General features: G+C 37.8%; 1 protein-coding gene across 1 annotated transcript in view; it reads right to left on the reverse strand.

Moving 5' to 3' along the window:
* Positions 1-19,076, reverse strand: part of DZIP3 (DAZ interacting zinc finger protein 3) — a 121,900-nt gene that overhangs the window by 75,947 nt on the left and 26,877 nt on the right. Inside the window, exons 6-8 of the mRNA XM_079923415.1 lie at positions 8,476-8,556; positions 7,122-7,246; positions 4,367-4,481 (exon numbers count right to left, since the gene is read on the reverse strand). Coding sequence (XP_079779541.1) covers positions 4,367-4,481; positions 7,122-7,246; positions 8,476-8,556 — 321 coding nt within the window. The remainder of the gene's footprint in view (positions 1-4,366; positions 4,482-7,121; positions 7,247-8,475; positions 8,557-19,076) is intronic.

The following is a 19,076-nucleotide window of genomic DNA, read 5'->3' on the forward strand; positions in this document are numbered from 1 at the left end:
AGTCTTCTCCCAGAATATACTGCAAATTTTTCTAATTCTCTCTCCATTGCTACCACTCTATGTCTCACCTACATTACTGACTATGACAACTGCCTAACTGGTCTGCCTCTTCCTTGCCTACTGTGTTCAAAACACTCTCTGCAAAATAACAAAAGATCATTGTCAGTCCTTGCTTAAAACTCTTCAATGGCTTCCCACTACCTAAAACAAAATCCAGAACCCTTACCAAGACTGACTGCAAGGTCCTGCAGAACCTGCAGAATCTGAACCCTGTACACCTACATCTCTGGTCCATCTCTTCACATTCATCTTTAGCCTCACTCACTATAAAATTCACGATTTTATATTCAAATTTGCCCTTCAAGGCCTGAGGGCCTTTCCACATTCAATTCTGTTTACCTAGAATGCTCTTACCCAACTCTTTACAGAGCTAGTTCCATTCTCAACCTTCTGCTTCCAACTTAAATATCACCTCCCAGATAGGCCTTTCCTAACCACTACACATAGATACACATACACATTTATGCATATATACATATAGACAAATATGGATATATGCAGGTATACAAGTGTATGTCTGTGTGTTCTCTATTTTCTCTGTCCCAGTCCCTTGTTTTTCTTTAGAACACTAACTACAATTTGTAACTATTTTATTAATATTTTTTTACTTTCTGAACTCCTCCCTTACCATAAATACAGAAACTCTTCAAAGTCCTAAATTCTATAAGTCATATTTTACTATAATTTGATTATAACACCCCACTGTTTAAAAGTTTTGAGGGGTTTCACATGACCTTCAAGATACAGTCTGAGCTCCTTACTTGGTTTATAAAGCCTTACATGATCTAGCTAACATTACCTTTAACATTTACCTCTAAAATTCATGAAAAAAGGATAGGATATTATTTTTTTTAAAAAAAGTAACATTCATAACAACAAGAAAACTCTTGGTAGATGATAGCTGAAATAATCATTGAATTAAAAAATTCAATAGAAGGATAGAAACAAGGGTAATGCTGAAAATAATAATATGAAGGGACACTCCCCTGCTAGGGTGCCAGCAACTCTAGGAGTACAATCTTCCCCCCAACAGGGTGAGTTCATCTAAGGAGACACATGAGGATAGGAGCAACTGGGGCAGGGCAGGCCTCTGGTGGTACTCACCTGAAACTCCTCAGTGCCAGATAAAGGGGTAAAGGCCAGCCCTCTAAGTTTTCTTAAAGAAAAACTAATCACAGTGTTTGGGAAGTAGGACTTTTGGTGGGCTGACAGGCATAGGCACCGCTTATAACAGATTAAGAACATGCTGGCCTAGAGCCAGAGTACGATCATGGAAGCACTCTGCTCTCCTGGACATTAAACCTTTAGCTATTGGATTTTAACTTAAGAAGTATGGAGAGAGAGGGATGGAGGAGAGTCCAGGGCATCTGGAATGGTGGCTGGTTACCCAACTATTTTTGAAGCAGCCACTATTTTCCAAGCAGTATGGAAATATTTTAACATTATAAGAACTAATATGGGGCTTCCCTGGTGGCGCAGTGGTTGAGAGTCCGCCTGCCGATGCAGGGGACACGGGTTCGTGCCCCAGTCCGGGAAGATCCCACATGCCGCGGAGCGGCTAGGCCCGTGAGCCATGGCCGCTGAGCCTGCGCGTCCAGAGCCTGTGCTCCACAACGGGAGAGGCCACAGAGGTGAGAGGCCCGTGTACCGCAAAAAAAAAAAAAGAAATAATATGATAGCACTAGTGCATACTGGCTGAATATTAGCTCTATGCAAAAAAGATGAAGTTAAGAAAATATCCTAGAAAGTAGAACAAAAAGACAAAAAATTAGGGACTTCCCTGGTGGTCCAGTGGTTAAGACTCCATGCTCCCAATGCAGAGGGCCCTGGTTCGATCCCTGGTCTGGGAACTAGATCCCACATGCCACAACTAAAGATCCCACACGCCACGGAAGACCAGGCACAGCCAAATAAATAAATAAATATTTTAAAAAGAAAAGACAAAAAATAAAAATTAGGAAAGAAATAAGAAAACCAGAAATTCAGTCCAGGATGTCAAGTATCTGAATAAAAGGCATTTCAAAAAGAAAAGAGAAAATGAAGAATAAATCATCAAATAAATAAAAAAAGAAAATGTCCCAGAACCAAAAAACATAAGTTCAGAACACCAGGAATATACAGAATATCCTAAAAATTCCCAGAAAAAAAAATAGGTTATAACAAAAGATTGATAATCAGAACATCAAATTTCTCAAAAATATTACTGTTGGAAGTTAGAAGATAACAGAAACACAATTCTAAAAATTTAAGGAAAATGATTTTCAACCTACAATTTTATGCCCAGGCAATATATAAATAAAGTGTACAAAGAATAAATTATTTTGAGACTTGAAAGATCTCAAAAAATTTATCTCCCAAGCAAGTACCCTTTTCCAGGAAGCTGCTGGATGAGTTGCACCACCAAATCAAGGGATTATACCTAGAAAGAGGAAAACTTGAGATCCAAGAAATAGAGGATCTACAAAGGAAACGGGTGAGGGTATTCCCAGGAATAGAGTAAAGGGAAACCCTAACGCCAATTTAATAAAAACTTATAACTATTAGTAGGATGGGGAAGTGAAGTGTGTTGTGTGAAGGAGATGCATAAGGAAGCTACTAAACCCTCCTCTTCCACAGTGGGAAGTCAAAAGATAACATCTAAGATGGAGAAATTTTTTAAATAGCAGTATAGCTTTTTAAAAATACAGGTAAATATCAAAGGAAAATGCCTAGAGGGTTGGAAGAAGTTACCCATAGTCAGGAACTACAATTAGAGAGGATAAACCGCAGACCATTAATTTTTAAGCCTTTTAATATTACTTGAAAAACTGCATACATGTATTACTTTGCATAAAATAAAAATAAGAAAGTTTGGATAAGAAATGAAAATATTTTAAAAGGAGAAGGAAAAAAGAAAAACAACCAAGACCAGGTAGGGGCTGCTCCAGGTAAACACAGAAATTCAATATTTTTCCAAAATCTATAAAATTACTACTTTATTAGGTCAAAGTTAAAAGTCATATGATTATCCTGGCCAACACCAAAGACTACCTACTTATTCTATTGATTACTGAGAGAGGTACATTAAAATATTCCACTGTGACTGGGAAGTCTTCTATTTCTCCTTTTAGTTCTACCAGTTTTTGTCCCAGGTATTTTGAGCCTGTATTATTAGGTATATACAAACTTTGAGTTGTTATAGCTTCCTAGAAAACTGAATTTTGTATTTTTATAAAACATCCCTCTTTATTTTGAGGAATGCATTTGGCCTTAAAGTCAGCTAAAATATAAGGATCCAGAAGGTTTAAAGTAAAAGTTTGGAAGAAGATATGTCATTCAAACGCTAACCAAAAGAAGCCGAGTGTAGCTATTTTCATATTAAACAAATAAAAAGTGACCAACATGGCTTATCAGATGAGGAAAAATTACCCAAAAGGTAAAAAATATCCAGAGGGTGTGGGGAAATGGAAACTCTCATAGTCTGTCTTAAGAATATAAACTGGTTACACACTTTCTGGGAGGAAATGTGGAAACATACACAAATAACTGTACAAGTGTATAAACACTTCATAATTCCACCTTTAGAAATTTATACTAAGGGAATGATGTGAGAAATACAAAAAGATCACTTTCCATAACAGTGAAAAACTAGAATGTTTAGGATAAACTAAATCTTCAATAGCAGGGAATTGGTTGCAAATTAAAAGCACAGTTTAAGATGGACTATGAAAAAATTATACTATATAATAATCTACTTGCTGGGAAATTCACAATAATATATATTTTCATACTATAAATCAATGTGTATAACATCACACCAATATACTAAAAATAAAAGGTAAAGAATGTTTATACATGTGTGTATGGAAAGATACAAATGAAAATACTAACAATGGTTTCTCCATTTGAAGAAATATATGGATGAATTTTACTTTTATCTTTGGCATTTTTACATTTTTCAAGTTTTTTAATGTAAGCATTTAGTACTTTTAAAATTTAAATCAACAGCAAAATAATGGTAAATATAGTTAGACAAAAGAAGTTAACTATTACACTTAGCTGTAGCCATGTGAAGTACTGAACTAGTACAGCTTTTAATCTTGTTATTTGGAAATGCTAACACATCCACCTCATTTCTCTCTACTTGTTGAATCACACTGACATTCTGCACTAGATAATGGAATCAAGGTTGTTTCTCATACAAAAAGCTAATGCCCAACAAAAGAATGTGTTTGCTACAGAATGACATAGTTAACATAAACTGCAGTTTATCAAAGATGATTCTGATTAGCCACAGATGAAACGTTATTCTTAAATAATTTCTTACTTTAAAAGTTGTAGGTAAATCTTCATTTTCCATAGGATCTATGTCAAACCAATGATCATCTGTATCTCCTGTTTCTTGTAAGCTTTTATGAAATTCTAGCAGTCCTGCATTATATCTGCAAGGCATTTTAAAATAGAGTTAGTTTGAACAGGACTCTGTAAGTAGACAGTTTACCAATTAGACAACAAGCAACTCTTTTTTTTTTTTGTGGTAAGTAGGATGGTGGTAACCTCTGGCATGCTATAGAAATACAAACACTAGGACTCTCACCTGTGGTAGATTGGGATGAAATACATGTGGAAGGGGAGGCAATAGATTATATAGTAGCACAAGTTTGAACATTATGGGGGCCATGGTAATTAAAGGGACTGTAGAGTTGGCTGGCTTTTTTTTTTTACTGTCTTGGAAGCCTTGAAGAAAGAAAATGGCACAGGTCATCCAACTATTGACTCTGGACACAATGAAAGACAGAGGCCTCTGAGGGTACCATTTAAAGAGACCCTTATCTCCTACAGACATAAAGATAATCTGTGCTGAAAATCAGGCCCAGATTTAATCACAAAGTGGAACAAACTGCAAAAGAAAACAAATACACAGCCTCAACAGGACTACTACTATCAACTAAGGATACTCCGTGAAAGTTAAAAGGCCACTTTGGTAATGTTTCAAAACCTTGACCAACTCTAAACATAAGGCAGACCATGCTGAAAATGAGGCCCAGTATTTAATCACAAGAGTAGAACAACAGCAAAAACCAAAAGCATAGCCTCAAAAGAACTATTGTACTATCAGGACTCTGATAGGGAACAAGTAGACCATGCAAAAATATGATCTGAGGTACACGCCTCAAAAGATGATACTCTTCCTTCTCAAAATCCTCTCTTATATCTGCTCATTGCCTACAGACAAAAAAAAAAAATCTAGGATCAAGTATAAGCAAAGCCTAAGTGGGAAAACAGAGGAAGAAAAAGCTTATTCACCATAAGCATTGTAGAACTTGACTACTATGTACTGGCAGGAACATGTCTAGGAGTGGATCTTAAGAGTGCTGAACCCATGGTCAAATATATAGCTTGACAGGGAAATATATATTGATATGGGGCAACTCTTCCATAATTCAGCATTTACTTTCCTAGCAAGGACACCCAAAGCGAGTCCTAACATGCTGCTGAGAAGGCTACTTGAAGCTCGGAAACCACAATGGCCTCTAGTAATTGAGGTGGAAATGTTGAAAATTTCTTGGCAGAGTTTTAAAGAAAGCTCAGGGAGGTAAAGATGTTAGAATGGACTTACTGCATAAGACCACAGAATCCATCACTAGACAATGTTCCCTAGAAAGGCCCAGAAGACATTCCATCCATTAATGTAATAAGAAATACAGAGTGAGAAGGACATCAGTGTCTTTGAGCAGCTCAGTGGTGGCTATTCTCTATAGGCCAGGGATGAAAGTAAATGACGCTGCCAGACGACTGGGCTTTCTAGTGTCAATGATTTGGGAAATTGATTTTTTTCCAATGCCCATCAATAAGGAAAATAAACAGTAGTTCACATATCTGAGGAAAGGACAGCAGTACAGATTCTCTGTCTTGTCTTAGAGCTATGTTAATTCTCTCCACAATATACACTAAGGGGATTCTGATCATCCTGACATTCTGCAAAACATCACACTGGCCAACTACATTGATGACATCATGCTAACGAACAGGAAGTGGGACATCTTCTGGACAGTAAAAACCAGGCATGCCAGAGGATAGAAGATCAACCTTACAAAGAATCAAGGAACTACCATATAAATGATGCTTTTAGGGATTCAATGGTTGGACCCAGCAGTAATCCTTCATAAGGATTTACATAAGTAAATTTTGCCTAATTCACCCTTCAGATCCCAGCCAAACATTATTTCCTCAAGGAGACTTTTGATTCCCAGAAAGACACTGGGGTTCCAATAAAGACTAATTTTTCATTGTTTTCCTTCATAGCACTTTATCACATTTCATGATTGATTATTTATATAACTGATTATTTGATTAAGGTCTATAACATTCACTATACTGTCAGTTACATGAGGACAGGAACTATCTATTTTGTAAACCATTTTATCCCCAACACCTAAAGCAGTCTCTAAAATAGGATAAATGTTTAGCAAATAAAATGAATTAATGATGCTATAAATGGCTAAGGATCTACATATGGGAAGTGAACCGATGGTCCATAAACATTCTCCTGTACAATTTCACTAAGTGTGTAATACCCAATACTTCCAGACTCAGAATTTGGACCCTTTCAATGAGTTATAAGCTCATTCATAACTTAAATACCTATTCCAAGTGGTGATAACATTAATAACTACAACCATTAATTATCTATTAAGAATAGCATTTTTGTGTCCTGGGCACTGTTAATCACTTTATGAGGTGGGCACTATTATTAGTTCCAAAGATAAGGCTTAGCAACATTAAATTTCCTAGAGTCATATATTAGATAAGTGGTAGAAAATGTATTTGCACCCAGGCCTATCAGACTCCAAAGCCTATGTTCCTAATGCCTATGCTATACCACCTTTTATTGCCATGGCCTGTTAAGTTTGATACTTAATATTCTCAAGTACATTAAAGAAATTATCTATAGAATAAGTGATGGAGAAAAGAATCAGTAGAGCACAAACGTCATGATCCCTGGTATGTACAAACTTTATTCCCATTACATAATGCTAAAAGTTGATAGGCAAGATCTACCCATTAATTAAAATCCTTACCTCTTCTGAGCACATCGAAGTAAACCACGTCCAAAATAAACTAAAGACATAAAGTTTTCACAAATTTCATTTTCTTGGATCACCATCTTCATCACCAGAAATTTATTCTCAGCTTCTATACAATCCTGTAGCAACATAAAGCTAGGTTTGGCTGATGTAAAAGTCATTTTTTTCCTTTTACAATAAACAGTTATTTCCCAAACTGGAGAAGTTAGGGCAGCTTTAATATTGATCCAGTCATTTATTCATATCTCTAATACATCTCTGTATATAATCCCATAAATAATGTACTCAGTGCTTTAGTTATTTACAAAAGAACTAAAGATCTTTAACCAGTGTTTCAAAGTGAATATTAAAACAACAATCTTTATATCTAAAACTGACAAATATTACTAGCCAAAATAAGGGCTCTTCTGATGACTATGGGAACATAGTTCTTTATAATTCTTCCTAATTTTTCATTCTAATTAGAGCACAAATCTTCCTAGTTTTTCAAATAGGAAATAAATGACTTTTTGCCCACACATATAGTCTTTTTTGAGGAATGACAACCTTGATCATAAGCAATATAGGTTTAGAAGTAAACTACAGAATCAGTTCTAATAAATGTTTTAGTTATCATTATTAAAACAGGCACAGTAGCCCCGGTCTCCCTGGGAAAAAAACATGCTGCATGGCCTCATTTTAAAATATTCTCTAGCACATCACACTAAATAATTAGCATTATGTGAAATTATTTAAAGTGGAAATGTTTTCAGTTTGGTGCTTATAAATTCTACTTCACCTAATTAACAAGTCAGATTTATTTATTTATGAAACCAAGTAGAGAGTACAAATTTAGGAATACAAAAAGTAAAAGAGATATCAAGGCTGCAATTGAGAAATCATTAAAAATAAGAAAAAGAGAATTTAAATTTGTAAGGACCCTTAGAAATCACCTACTTACCTCCTAGATTTTTACTTTTGCACTTCACTTTATTTGATAAAGAATTTGAGGTAAAACTCACATTTTACAAAGAGGATAAGATAAAGACCAGAGAGATTAAACTACACTAAAAAATGGATTAAAATTTATTATATAAGTGAAAGAAGCTAAACAATTTTCTGTTTTATATGTGATAAGTATTTCAAAGATAAATAAAGTTATAAGCTAACATTAAGTTTCCCCTACCAATATTTTTAGTTTCACAATATAGTCTCTAGCATAATTACTCTACATTTTCAATATATGACAGAAAAGTCACAGAGTGGTTTCAACTTTTAGAGAAGGTCAAAAATCAACATTTTAATTTGTTAAAATGAAGTCAGTGTATGTGAAGAGATTTATAATGTGCAAATAACACATGCTACATACCTCTTTCTTTCCTCTTTCAGTGACTGCTACTCCATACAAAAATAGTAATGTCAAATAATAACCAATATTAATCTGATGTGCCTAAAAAGATAAAATATACTTTAGTTGATTATTTAGACTATGGTACTTTTTACTGTAGAAAGCTTAATTAAATATCCTAGGCCTATTTAATAACTATTAAAAATAGTTAAAATTATCATTATATTGTCAGTCATCTAATAATCACTACAAAGAATTCATTTTAGATGTATTTAATAGTTTGACCCAGAAGAGAGTCAATAATCTCAAAATAAAACATTAGAGTTTGATCAAAGAAAATGAAAGCAAATGCCATCAAGATTTGTTATACTAAAACTTGCCAAAAAATTCTCTTTCTCTCATGATATTTTTGTATAGGAACACTTTAGATAATAACAAATACTACCATCCAGCTTAGAAAATACAATGATCTCTTAAATCAAAGTCTTTTATTGTCCACATGTGGGTTTTGTTATAACAGTATGAACATAAAGCTTATCACTTATTTAATGAAAAATTAAAACACAAATATTTCCTTCATTTGAAAATGGTCTATGCCAAATTAGAGATGGAGAATAGATTAGGGGTTAGGGAGAGTGAGGAGGGTAAAGGGTGCATATGACTATAAAGGGGTAGCATAAGAGATTTTCATGGTGATGAAATAGTTCTTTTATCCTGATTCCAGTAGTGGTTACAAACATATACACTTGTGATAAAATGGGACAGAACTACACACACCTGTGCATAAAAAACTTATCACAGCTGACCTGAGAATGCTATCCTTAGAAAGGTCTGCTTGCAAGGCTGACCCTCGGCTGGTATCTGTAAATCTGGATTTCAAGAGTGTTCCCACTGTTCTCTGACAGGGGTGTCTCACTGTTCCTAGACTGTTTGTGCCAACTATGTGATTTATGTTGAGCACCAGGAAGTTTCTTCTGGGAATCTGAAATTTTGATACATGTTAGGCAGAGGGTGCCTACATGACCAACACCCAATAAAAATCTTGAGCACTGATTCTCTAATGGACATCCCTGGGCAGAAATATCTCTCTCTCTCACACACACACACACACACACACACACACACACACACACACACACACAGAGACACACAGACACACACACACACAACCACAGACACACACTGCTGCATTTTTGTTGCGAAGGAGGGAAAGAAGGAATGTACTCCGTGTAACCCCTCATGGAAGGGAGAAAACATAAGGAAGCCTGAAGATGGATTCCTCTAGACTCTGCCTACGTTATGTTTTGACCATTATAGTCTGGGTGTGTATCTTTACTATATAATTGCAATAAATCTCAGCATGAGTACAACTATATACTGAGTCCCACGAGTCCTTCTGAACACGGGGGTTGGAGACCCCTGACAAAACACCCACTGTACCAATGTCAACTTCCTGGTTTTGATAATATATTGTTATGAAGATGTAACTATTGAGGGAAACTGCCTGCAGGGTACACCAGGACCTCTCTGTACTTTTCTACTGTACAAAGTTGTATTTTTGCAACTTCTCTGCATCTAAAATTATCTCAAAATAAAAAGTTAAATGGGAAGATGGCAGAAGAGTAAGACACGGAGATCACCTTTCTCCCCACGGATACACCAGAAATACATCTACACGTGGAACAACTCCTACAGAACACCTACTGAATGCTGGCAGGTGATCTCAGACCTCCCAAAAGGCAAGAAACTCCCCACGTACCTGGGTAGGGCAAAAGAAAAAAACAGAGACAAAAGAATAGGGACGGGACATGCACCAGTGGGAGGGAGCTGTGAAGGAGGAAAGGTTTCCACACAGTAGGAAGCCCCTTCGCGGGCAGAGACTGCGGGAGCCGGAGGGGGGAGCTTCGGGGCCGCAGAGGAGAGCACAGCAACAGGGGTGCAGAGGGCAAAGCGGGGAGATTCCCGCCCAGAGGATCGGTGCCCACCGGCACTCACCAACCTGAGAGGCTTGTCTGCTCACCCGCCGGGGTGGGCGGGGCTGCGAGCTGAGGCTTGGGCTTTGGTCGGAGCGCAGGGAGAGGACTGGGGTTGGCTGCGTGAACACAGCCTGAAGGGGTTAGTGCACCACGGCTAGACGGGAGGGAGTCCGGGAAAAGGTCTGGAGCTGGCGAAGAGGCAAGAGACTTTTTCTTCCCTCTTTGTTTCCTGGTGCGCAAGGAGAGGGGATTAAGAGCGCTGCTTAAAGGAACGCCAGAGACAGGCGCGAGCCGCAGCTAAAAGCACGGACCCCAGAGACGGGCACGAGCCGCGGCTAAAAGCGCGGACCCCAGAGACGGACATGAGACGCTAAGGCTGCTGCTGCCGCCACCAAGAAGCCTGTGTGCGAGCATAGGTCACTATCCACACCCCTCTTCTGGGGAGCCTGTGCAGCCCGCCACTGCCAGGTTCCCGGGATCCAGGGACAACTTCCCGGGAGAACGCACGGCGGGCCTCAGGCTGGTGCAACGTCACGCTGGCCTCTGCCGCCGCAGGCTCTCCCTTCACTCCGCGCCCCTCCCTCCCCCCCGGCCTGAGTGAGCCAGAGCCCCCGAATCAGCGGCTCCTTTAACCCCGTTCTGTCTGAGCAAAAAACAAATGCCCTCCAGCGACCTACATGCAGAGGCGGGGCCAAATCCAAAGCTGAGCCCCTGGGAGCTGTGAGAACAAAGAAGAGAAAGGGAAATCTCTCCCAGGAGCCTCAGAAGCAGCGGATTAAAGCTCCACAATCAACTTGATGTACCCTGCATCTGTGGAATACATGAATAGACAACGAGTCATCCCAAATTGAGGAGGTGGACTTTGAGAGCAAGATTTATGATTTTTTCCCTTTTCCTCTTTTTGTGAGTGTGTATGTGTATGCTTCTGTGTGAGATTTTGTCGGCATAGCTTTGCTTCCACCATTTGTCCTATGGTTCTATCCATCCGTTTTCTTTTTTCTTAATAATTAATTTTAGTTTTAATAACTTTATTTTACTTTATCTTCTTTCTTTCTTTTTTCCTTCCTTCCTTCCTTCCTTCCTTCCTTCCTCCCTCCCTCCCTCCCTCCCTCCCTTCCTTCCTTCCATCCTTCCTTCCTTCCCTCCCTCCCTCCTTTAGACAACGAATCATCCCAAATTGAGGAGGTGGACTTGGAAAGCAAGATTTATGATTTTTTTCCCCTTTTCCTCTTTTTGTGAGTATGTGTATGCTTCTGTGTGAGATTTTGTCTGTATAGCTTTCCTTCCACCATTTGTCCTAAGGTTCTATCAGTCCAGTTTTTTAAAAAAATTTTTTCTCTTAATAATTATTTTTTAATTTAATAACTTTATTATCTTCTATTTTATTTTACTTTATCTTCTTTCTTTCTTTCTTTTTTCCTTCCTTCCCTCCTTTCTTCCTTCCTTCCTCCCACCATCCCTCCCTCCCTCCTTTCTTTCTTTCCTTCTTTTCTTCTTCCTTCCTTCCTTCCTTCCTTCCTTCCTCCCTCCCTCCCTCCCTCTCTCTCTCTTTCTTTCTTTCTTTCTTCCTACTTCTACTAATTCTTTCTCTCTACTTTTTCTCCCTTTTATTCTGAGCCGTGTGGATGAAAGGCTCTTGGTGCTGCAGCCAGGAGTCAGTGCTGTGCCTCTAAGGTGGGAAAGCCAACTTCAGGACACTGGTCCACAAGACACCTCCCAGCTGCACATAATACCAAATTGCAAAAATCTCTCAGAGATCTCCATCTCAACACCAGCACCCAGCTTCACTCAACAACCAGCAAGCTACAGTACTGGACACCCTATGCCAAACAACTAGAAAAACAGGAAGCGCAACCCCATCCATTAGCAGAGAGGCTGCCGAAAATCATAATACGTCCACAGACACCCCAAAACACACAACCAGACGTGGACCTGCCCACCAGAGAGACAAGATCCAGCCTCATCCACCAGAACACAGGCACTACTCCCCTCCACCAGGAAGCCTACGCAACCCACTGAATCAACATTAGCCACTGGGGACAGACATCAAAAACAACGTGAACTACGAACCTGCAGCCTGCAAAAAGGAGACCCCAAACACAGTAAGATAAGCAAGCTGAGAAGACAGAAAAACACACAGCAGATAAAGGAGCAAGATAAAAACGCACCAGACCTAACAAATGAAGAGGAAATAGACAGTCTACCTGAAAGAGAATTCAGAATAATGACAGTAAAGATGATCCAAAATCTTGGAAAAAGAATAGACAAAATGCAAGAAACATTTAACAAGGATCTAGAAGAACTAAAGATGAAACAAACAATGATGAACAACACAATAAATGCAATGAAAAATATTCTAGATGGGATCAATAGCAGAATAACTGAGGCAGAAGAACAGAGAAGTGACCTGGAAGATAAAATAGTGGAAATAACTACTGCAGAGCAGAATAAAGAAAAAAGAATGAAAAGAAATGAGGACAGTCTCAGAGACAGCTGGGACAACATTAAACGCACCAACATTCGAATTATAGGGGTTCCAGAAGAAGAAGAGAAAAAAAAAAGGACTGAGAAAATATTTGAGGAGATTATAGTTGAAAACTTCCCTATTATGGGAAAGGAAATAGTTAATCAAGTCCAGGAAGCACAGAGAGTCCCATACAGGATAAATCCAAGGAGAAACACGCCAAGACACATACTAATCAAACTGTCAAAAATTAAATACAAAGAAAGCATATTAAAAGCAGCAAGGGAAAAACAACAAATAACACACAAGGGAATCCCCATAAGGTTAACAGCTGATCTCTCAGCAGAAACTCTGCAAGCCAGAAGGGAGTGGCAGGACATACTGAAAGTGATGAAGGAGAAAAACCTGCAACCAAGATTACTCTACCCAGCAAGGATCTCATTCAGATTTGATGGAGAAATTAAAACTTTACAGACAAGCAAAAGCTGAGAGACTTCAGCACCACCAAACCAGCTTTACAACAAATGCTAAAGGAACTTCTCTAGGCAAGAAACACAAGAGAAAGAAAAGACCTACAATAACGAACTCAAAACAATTTAGAAAATGGGAATAGAAACATACATATCGATAATTACCTTAAATGTAAATGGACTAAATGCTCCCACCAAAAGACACAGACTGGCTGAACGGATACAAAAACAATACCCATATATATGCAGCCTACCACAGACCCTCTTCAGACCTAGAGACACATACAGACTGAAAGTAAGTGGATGGAAAAAGATATTCTATGCAAATGGAAACCAAAAGAAAGCTGGAGTCGCAATGCTCATATCAGACAAAATAGACTTTAAAATAAAGACTATTACAAGAGACAAAGAAGGACATAATGATCAAGGGATCGATCCAAGAAGAAGATATAACAACAGTAAATATTTATGCACCCAACATAGAAGCACCTCAATACACAAGGCAAATACTAACAGTCATAAAAGGGGAAATTGACAGTAACACAGTCATAGTAGGGGACTTTAACACCCCACTTTCAGCAATGGACAGATCATCCAAAATGAAAATAAATACGGAAACACAAGCTTTAAATGATACATTAAACAAGATGGACTTAATTAATATTTATAGGACACTCCATCTAAAAACAACAGAATACACATTTTTCTCAAATGCTCATGGAACATTCTCTAGGATAGATCATATCTTGGGTCACAAATCAAGCCTTGGCAAATTTAAGAAAACTGAAATTGTATCAAGTATCTTTTCCGACCACAACGCCATAAGACTAGATATCAATTACAGGAAAAGATCTGTAAAAAATACAAACACATGGAGGTTAAACAATACACTACTTACTAACGAAGTGATCACTGAAGAAATCAAAGAGGAAATCAAACAATACCTACAAACAAATGACAATGGAGACACGATGACCCAAAACCTATGGGATGCAGCAAAAGCAGTTCTAAGAGGGAAGTTTATAGCAATACAAGCCCACCTTAAGAAACAGGAAACATCTCGAATAAACAACCTAACCTTGCACCTAAAGCAATTAGAGAAAGAAGAACAAAAAAAACCCAAAGTTAGCTGAAGGAAAGAAATAAAAATCAGATCAGAAATAAATGAAAAAGAAATGAAGGAAATGATAGCAAAGATCAATAAAACCAAAAGCTGGTTCTTTGAGAAGATAAACAAAATAGATAAACCATTAGCCAGACTCATCAAGAAAAAAAGGGAGAAGACTCAAATCAACAGAATTAGAAATGAAAAAGAAGTAACAACTGACAGTGCAGAAATACAAAAGATCATGAGAGATTACTACAAGGAACTCTATGCCAATAAAATGGACAACCTGGAAGAAATGGACAAATTCTTAGAAATGCACAACGTGCCAAGACTGAATCAGGAAGAAATAGAAAATATGAACAGACCATTCACAAGCACTGAAATTGAAACTGTGATGAAAAATCTTCCAACAAACAAAAGCCCAGGACCAGATGGCTTCACAGGCAAATTCTATCAAACATTTAGAGAAGAGCTAACACCTATCCTTCTCAAACTCTTCCAAAATATAGCAGAGGGAGGAACACTCCCAAATTCATTCTACAAGGCCACCATCACCTTGATACCAAAACCAGACAAGGATGTCACAAAGAAAGAAAAGTACAGGCCGATATCACTGATGAACATAGATGCAAAAATCCTCAACAAAATACTAGCAAACAGAATCCAACAGCACATTAAAAGGATCATACACCATGATCAAGTGGGGTTTATTTCAGGAATGCAAGGATTCTTCAATATACGCAAATCAATCAATGTGATACACCATATTAACAAAGTGAAGGAGAAAAACCATATGATCATCTCAATAGATGCAGAGAAAGCTTTTGACAAAATTCAACACCCATTTATGATAAAAACCCTGCAGAAAGTAGGTATAGAGGGAACTTTCCTCAACATAATAAAGGCCACCATATATGACAAACCCACAGCCAACATCATCCTCAATGGTGAAAAACAGAAAGCATTTCCACTAAGATCAGGAACAAGACAAGGTTGCCCACTCTCACCACTCTTATTTAATACAGTTTTGGAAGTTTTAACCACAGCAATCAGAGAAGAAAAGGAAATAAAAGGAATCCAAATCAGAAAAGAAGAAGTAAAGCTGTCACTGTTTACAGATGACATGATAGTATACATAGAGAATTCTAAAGATGCTACCAGAAAACTACTAGAGCTAATCAATGAATTTGGTAAAGCTGCAGGATACAAAAGTAATGCACAGAAATCTCTTGCATTCCTATACACTAATGATGAAAAATCTAAAAGTGAAATCAAGAAAACACTCCCATTTACCATTGCAATCAAAAGAATAAAATATCTAGGAATAAACCTACCTAAGGAGACAAAAGACCTGTATGCAGAAAATTATAAGACACTGATGAAAGAAATTAAAGATGATACAAATAGATGAAGAGATATACCATGTTCTTGGATTCGAAGAATCAACATTGTAAAAATGACTCTACTCCCTGAAGCAATCTACAGATTCAATGCAATCCCTATCAAACTACCACTGGCATTTTTCACAGAACTAGAACAAAAAATTTCACAATTTGTATGGAAACACAAAAGACCCCGAATAGCCAAAGCAATATTCAGAACGAAAAACGGAGCTGGAGGAATCAGGCTCCCTGACTTCAGACTATACTATAAAGCTACAGTAATCAAGACAGTATGGTACTGGCACAAAAACAGAAAGATAGATCAATGGAACAGGATAGAAAGCCCAGAGATAAACCCACACACATATGGTCACCTTATCTTTGATAAAGGAGGCAGGAATGGACAGTGGAGAAAGGACAGCCTCTTCAATAAGTGGTGCTGGTAAAACTGGAGAGCTACCTGTAAAAGTATGAGATTAGATCACTCCCTAACACCATACACAAAAACAAGCTCAAAATGGATTAAAGACCTAAATGTAAGGCCAGAAACTATCAAACTCTTAGAGGAAAACATAGGCTATACACTCTATGACATAAATCACAGCAAGATCCTTTTTGACCCACCTCCTAGAGAAATGGAAATAAAAACAAAAATAAACAAATGGGACCTAATGAAACTGCAAAGCTTTTGCACAGCAAAGAAAATCATAAACAAGACCAAAAGACAACCCTCAGAATGGGAGAAAATATTTGCAAATGAAGCAACTGACAAAGGATTAATTTCCAAAATTTACAAGCAGCTCATGCAGCTCAATAACATCAAAACAAACAACCCAATCCAGAAATGGGCAGAAGACCTAAATAGACATTTCTCCAAAGAAGATATACAGACTGCCAACAAACACATGAAAGAATGCTCAACATCATTAATCATTAGGGAAATGCAAATCAAAACAACAATGAGATATCATCTCACACCCATCAGAATGGCCATTATCAAAATATCTACAAACAATAAATGCTGGAGAGGGTGTGGAGAAAAGGGAACACTCCTGCACTGCTGATGGGAATGTGAATTGGTACAGCCACTATGGAGAACAGTATGGAGGTTCCTTTAAAAACTATAAAGAGAACTAACATATGACCCAGCAATCCCACTACTGGGCATATACCCTAAGAAAACCATAATTCAAAAAGAGTCATATACCAAAATGTTCATTGCAGCTCTATTTACAATAGCCAGGAGATGGAAACAACCTAAGTGCCCATCATCGGATGAATGGATAAAGAAGATGTGGCTCATATACACAATGGAATATTACTCAGCCATAAAAAGGAACGAAATTGAGCTATTTGTAATGAGGTGGATAGACCTAGAGTCTGTCATACAGAGTGAAGTAAGTCAGAAAGAGAAAGACAAATACTGTATGCTAACACATATATATGGAATTTAAGAAAAAAAAATGTTATGAAGAACCTAGGGTTAAGACAGGAATAGAGACACAGACCTACTGGAGCACGACTTGAGGATATGGGGAGGGGGAAGGGTGAGCTATGACAAAGCGAGAGAGAGCCATGGACATATATACACTACCAAACGTAAGGTAGATAGCTAGTGGGAAGCAGCCGCATAGCACAGGGAGATCAGCTCCGTGCTTTGTGACTGCCTGGAGGGGTGGGATAGGGATGGTGGGAGGGAGGAAGATGCAAGAGGGAAGAGATATGGGAACATATGTATATGTATAACTGATTCACTTTGTTATAAAGCAGAAACTAACACAGCATTGTAAAGCAATTATACCCCAATAAAGGTGTTAAAAAAAAAAGTTAAATGTCTATGGAGAAAAATATTGTTCATTCTTTTCATAAGCCCTATACTGACTAAAAGTATAATGGCCAACAGTATATATTTATAACTGGTTGGGGTTAGGAGTTTAGCTTCAAACTAATTTCAGTGGAAATACACATGTATGTTTATTATCAATGGGCCAAGTGCGTTTATAAACACAAACTCCCCTGTAACATCTAATTGGTTTCCATCTTAAACTTCCTATCTCTGCAGAGGCTCTGAAGCCAACACTACATGGGTTTGTATCTTGACTCCACTACTTACTACTTGATGAATTAAGCAAATTAGTTAACCTCCGTGCCCTAGTTTCTAATCTGTAAAATGGGAATAATGAGATGGGTTGCTTGTGAAGACTAAATAAGCTAATCCTTACAAAGTGCTTAGAACAGTGTCTGCTTTATAGCAAGCACTAATAGGTGTGAACTATTAGTCTGTAACTTTAAAAAAGCTAGCTTCATTAAAACTACAACAAAGTCCTTGTCTCATACAATTCTAAACAAAAAGAGCATTTGAGAACAAGATAAGATGCAGAATTGTGGTAATGCTATCATTAGATGTAGAATGTAAAGAATTTAAAGATGCAAGTGGTACATTTCTAACCTAAAGGCCCTGCCCTTTCCTTCCTACCTTCCCCCCATTAACAGAGAGTATCCCAGGTACTGGAACTAAATGTATATAGAGATGTTACTGGCAGCTGTCCCCCACCCCCACCCTACTGCCACTTCCTAAAAGGTTGCCTCGCCTCTCCCGGTGGCCTTGAGGAACAGAGAGAGACATCTGGATATAGCAGTAGGCTGCTCTGATTGTGACAATTCTGATTCTGCTCACAAGTGCCAACAACAGAGGAAACTTTTCCATTCTTAGTGTAAGACTCATCTTTGAAGTAATGCCTAAGTAGAGAAGGCTAAGCAATCAGCATTTGTTAATGCTGAGTTTATAGTGATTTATTTCACTGCTTAGCAGCCTGGTCACTGGGAGAAATAGCAGGTCTGCAGCATCCCAGAAGTTCTTGGGATTACATGTTGATGCAAACTACTTTTCTTTGTTCCCTCTTTTGACTCCATCTAGAATTCCTTTAGGGTGGTATATATACCTCTTAGAACCTGACCTGAGAATCCTAAAAAAAGATGATTTTTCTATGTCTTTGTATACTATTATAATATGGGATGTGGTGTCTTAGGCTACTTTGTTTGATGCCTGGGTAGTCCATTCTTGAAGACAGCTCTAATCCATCTTCTACATGTGTGCAAAACTTAGCGTATTTTACTGATCCAAATTATTCAAAGGACTGATTTTTCCTTTTATGTCCTTACTATTGGTTCTTATTTTTGATGCAATGTTTACTTTTCCTCAGATTTTTCTCTATTTCTGAA

The sequence above is a fragment of the Stenella coeruleoalba genome (assembly GCF_951394435.1).
Source record: "Stenella coeruleoalba genome assembly, chromosome: 5".
Taxonomy (NCBI): Eukaryota; Metazoa; Chordata; class Mammalia; order Artiodactyla; family Delphinidae; genus Stenella; species Stenella coeruleoalba.